This window comes from Gossypium hirsutum, chromosome D09 (assembly GCF_007990345.1).
Source record: "Gossypium hirsutum isolate 1008001.06 chromosome D09, Gossypium_hirsutum_v2.1, whole genome shotgun sequence".
NCBI classification, from domain to species: Eukaryota; Viridiplantae; Streptophyta; class Magnoliopsida; order Malvales; family Malvaceae; genus Gossypium; species Gossypium hirsutum.
Window position 1 is genome coordinate 18683548 of NC_053445.1, and position 4169 is coordinate 18687716.

The window sequence follows — 4169 nt, forward strand, 5'->3', positions numbered from 1 at the left end:
ATACAACCGATTTTCCAAAATTCTACCACACTTTTCTCAAAAAATCAATGTGGCCTCATTAAAGGTTGAATGATATTGTTATTTCAATTTAACATTTAATTTCAACCTTAGATTATTTTAAATCTCATGGAATCTCTTCATAAAAAAGATCTCACTCTAATTATCACCCAAATATACAAAGAATACATAAATGATTTACTTTAATATTTTTGACCCACTTATGTTGTTTGCAAGAGGAAGGGGTTTCGACACACCCTAGAAGTGTTTCTAAAATGTGCTAAACAAAGAAGAATGATGGTTTTAACTATTATTTATAATTTAATATTTTTATATAACATTATTATTAAATATATAATTACTTATTTCAAATATATATCATTATATATTTCAACTTGTAATAATTATGTTTTAATATTACAAATATTATTTATATATTTAAATAAAATTTTTATAAATAATTAATATTAAATACCTAAAAAATATTTAAATTTATTTTTCATATATTAAAATATTAATAATAAATTACCATAAATCATTATTTTATATTTTTACCCAAATATTCAGTTAAATTTTTTCTTTTTATCTTTTTTACTTTACAGCCTAAACTAGCCTTTAATAAACCCCACATTTTTTAACATATAAACCCTAGTTTGTTGTATATAAGGTATAAACCCTAACATTTGCCTCCAAACATTGCTTCGCTTCTCACTCTGTTTCTCTAGTTTCCCTCATTTCGCTCTCTTTGGTTCCAAAGTCTCCCAGAGATGAGACCTCCAAGAGGTGACCGTGTCTCTTCTTTTTCTTTGTGATTTAAAGCAGCATATGCATTTAATAGTTTGGAGCTAAGAAGCAGCTTACTACTCCGTTTGTCTATTTTTCTAAAGTTGTTTGGAGACTCGTTTTGTATTTCTAATAGTTTGGTTATGTGCAGGCCGTGGTGGTGGTGGTGGGTTTAGGGGCAGAGGTGATGGAGGGAGAGGGAGAGGTGGTGGTGGAAGAGGTGGCGATAGAGGGGGCAGTGCCACGAAGTCCCGAGGTGGTGGGCGTGGTGGCCGCGGTGGAGGAAGAGGGGGTGGAGGAAGAGGTGGAATGAAAGGTGGGAGCAAGGTTATAGTAGAGCCCCATAGACACGAGGGAGTTTTTGTTGCAAAGGGTAAAGAAGATGCTCTTGTTACTAAGAATATGGTCCCTGGTGAAGCTGTCTACAATGAAAAAAGGATTGCTGTTCAGGTCATCTTGTCTTTCTATTAACCAAGTCCATTTCCTTTATCATATTTTGCCCTACATGATAGTACAAATGATATATTGAATTTGCTCTGTATAGCCAATTGGGTTTTGTGCTCTTCCACTTGACTTGTGTTGATAAGAGTGATTAATTTTGTCATGAGAAATTGAGGGTCTTAGAACTTTGACTTAACAGAATGAAGATGGGACCAAAGTTGAATACAGGGTTTGGAATCCTTTCCGATCCAAGTTGGCAGCTGCGGTTCTTGGTGGTGTAGATAATATATGGATTGTAAGCTTTCATCAATCAATTTAATTTTGTTCAATATACCTATATATATCCATCATAAAACCTGTCTAATTTGATATTATTGTGGTTTAATCAAGAAACCTGGTGCTAAGGTTCTTTACCTTGGAGCTGCTTCTGGTACTACTGTTTCTCATGTATCTGACGTTGTTGGTCCTGTAAGTATAGTATTGCTCTAAACATTATCTTTGTTTGTATGCATCTTGCAAAGTTGCTTATTTTTGTCTGTTTATTCATTAGAATGGGGTGGTTTATGCTGTGGAATTTTCTCACCGAAGTGGTAGAGACTTGGTAAACATGGCTAAGAAGCGGACAAATGTTATACCTATCATTGAAGATGCCAGGCATCCGGCTAAATATAGGATGCTAGTTGGCATGGTGGATGTGATATTTTCTGATGTTGCTCAGCCTGATCAGGTTTGCTTGAGTGTTTGTGGCTCTTTTTTTTTTTCAATTTATGATTTACCAAGTAGCGAAAAAGAATTGCAAATATCAGTTTCTTCTTTGCCATATTAACTGTAGCCTGAGATCGTGCTGTAGTCTGATCTTGATGGTGTACGTTGCACTTGTGTGCTCTCTGTTTATATCATTCATATATGCATCCTGATTTTGTAAATTTGCTTGGTTTCTTTCTCCTTTGGCTTTGTATTTGTTTATTCTTTATTCTTTGGTTTTCATCAAGTACTCTATCTTCACATGTGCTAAGTAGCTTTAACTTAGCCTATGCATATGATGAACTCTACTCGGATTCCCCTTCAAGACATAATGGGTGATGCAAACTCGAGTTTCTGATGCAATATTTATTTGTTAACTTTGAATAGTTTGCTAATTTTTCTAGAAAACTTTTTTCCTGGATATTGTGTTTCCGGGTCTTTTTCCATACTGATAACAAGTATTTGGCTACAAGAAGTTGAAATTTATTTGTTATTTGTTTACTTCATAGCTATGCAAGTGATGGATGCTTGGATTCCCCTTGACATCATGGATGGTGCAATACCGAGATTCAGATGCTTTGAATGTTTCTATAATGTTGTCTAAAGTTTTTGCAACTTTTTTTATTTTTTTGGTTTTAAAATAAGTATTGATTTCTTTACTCTCTTAATATCAGTAATTAAATGTATATTCATTTCTTTTAAAGTTATTTTTCAATTACTTCGTTGTTAAAACAGTCAGTCTCTCACACTAGTATTCAGAAACTACTTTTCATTGCTTCATTCTTTTCTTTCCATGTGCATTGCTAAAAATTGAAAAGGAGATTAGTTCCGTTGGTGCTCTTTTGATTGCCCTTTATGTCCACTGGCAAGCCTCCAGCATGCTCAACTTATCTGATATCCTTTGCTGATGGAGATGAGTTGAGTCATTATCTTCCTGCTTTCTTTTTGTTTCTTAGTAATTGATTGTTCCTTTTGCAGGCTAGGATTTTGGCTTTGAATGCATCATATTTCCTGAAAGCTGGAGGTCATTTTGTTATTTCAATTAAGGTTAGTGCTTGAAAATTTTGGGATTTCGAATTTTAAATGTGAAATTTATTACTTTTTGGAGACACGGAAGTTCTTGTGACTTCAATTTGTTTAGAAGCCTTCAGTACATAATGTTGTCCTAAACTGGAATGGATATCTGATTGTTTTCAGGCAAACTGCATCGACTCCACTGTTCCTGCTGAGGCTGTATTCCAGAGTGAGGTTAAGAAATTGCAACAGGAGCAATTCAAGCCTTTTGAGCAAGTCACCCTTGAACCTTTCGAGCGCGACCATGCTTGTGTTGTTGGTGGCTACCGGATGCCGAAGAAACAGAAAGCGGCAGCTTAATGTTTCTAATCCATTTTTTGTTTGTTAGAAAAGAGAATGCAATCTCAGATAGAGTTAAGAAAATGGCTCTTCAGCTTTTACTGTAATGTTTCATCACTGTTTCTGCAGAACTATCAGTGATTTATTTTATGGTAAACTACATCACAGTACACCTAACTATTGCCCTTTTCTCTTTCTTGGTGGCCCAACTATCAATTGTTTTAATTTGGTTACTCAATTAATTGAGATTGTTTTCTTGGTTAAGTGCCATTAAATCTTTAAAGGTAGGGTGATGTAGCAATTAAAAATCAGTACAATAATAAATTTAATTTTAACTTTTATATATTATATTAATTTAGTTATAATCTTAAAAATTTACAAATAGTTTTGATCTTCAAAATCTATCTTTTCCTTCTGCATTCCCACAGCCACTATCAGCATTACCTCAATCTCTCTTGCTGCCTTTCTCCAAAAATAACTCTGCTTTTCTTGGAGGCTTTGATAGAAAAAATAAAGCTTACATGTTTGTCAAGAAACAAACCTGGAGAGATCTACATGACAGAGTAAGTGAACGAACTTTAGAGCACCCTCTAAAATTGCTGTTGCCGTTTCAAGATATCGATATCAGCTTTGACAAGAGATTGTAGATTCGCCGGTGAAAACCTTACCGCTTCATCGTCAATATATGGAACTTAGTTTTAAAAACTTTTCTCTAACTTACTTTTCATCCACCATCCTCCTCTACTTTGTAAAAATCTTTCCTTTATTATTATTTTCGTTCTTTAAATTTTTTATAATTATCTACTGTCTCCCGTATCTCCAATAATTGGTATCAAAGCATCAGTGTAACG

General features: G+C 34.0%; 1 protein-coding gene, 1 non-coding gene and 1 pseudogene across 2 annotated transcripts; all 3 read left to right on the forward strand.

Moving 5' to 3' along the window:
- The first annotated feature begins 651 nt into the window (after window positions 1–651).
- LOC107951276 (rRNA 2'-O-methyltransferase fibrillarin 2) lies at window positions 652–3495 on the forward strand. Its single transcript, XM_016886270.2, has 7 exons — window positions 652–780; window positions 932–1230; window positions 1421–1516; window positions 1612–1689; window positions 1772–1948; window positions 2944–3012; window positions 3163–3495. Exons 1-7 carry the CDS (start codon window positions 765–767, stop codon window positions 3337–3339), a joined length of 912 nt encoding a protein of 303 aa, XP_016741759.2. The 5' UTR covers window positions 652–764; the 3' UTR covers window positions 3340–3495.
- On the forward strand, window positions 2255–2327 carry LOC121221557 (small nucleolar RNA snoR60). The gene has a single exon (XR_005918948.1). It is a non-coding gene; the product is annotated as a small nucleolar RNA snoR60 (small nucleolar RNA).
- On the forward strand, window positions 2477–2543 carry LOC121221558 (uncharacterized; annotated as a pseudogene).
- Window positions 3496–4169: the final 674 nt, after the last annotated feature.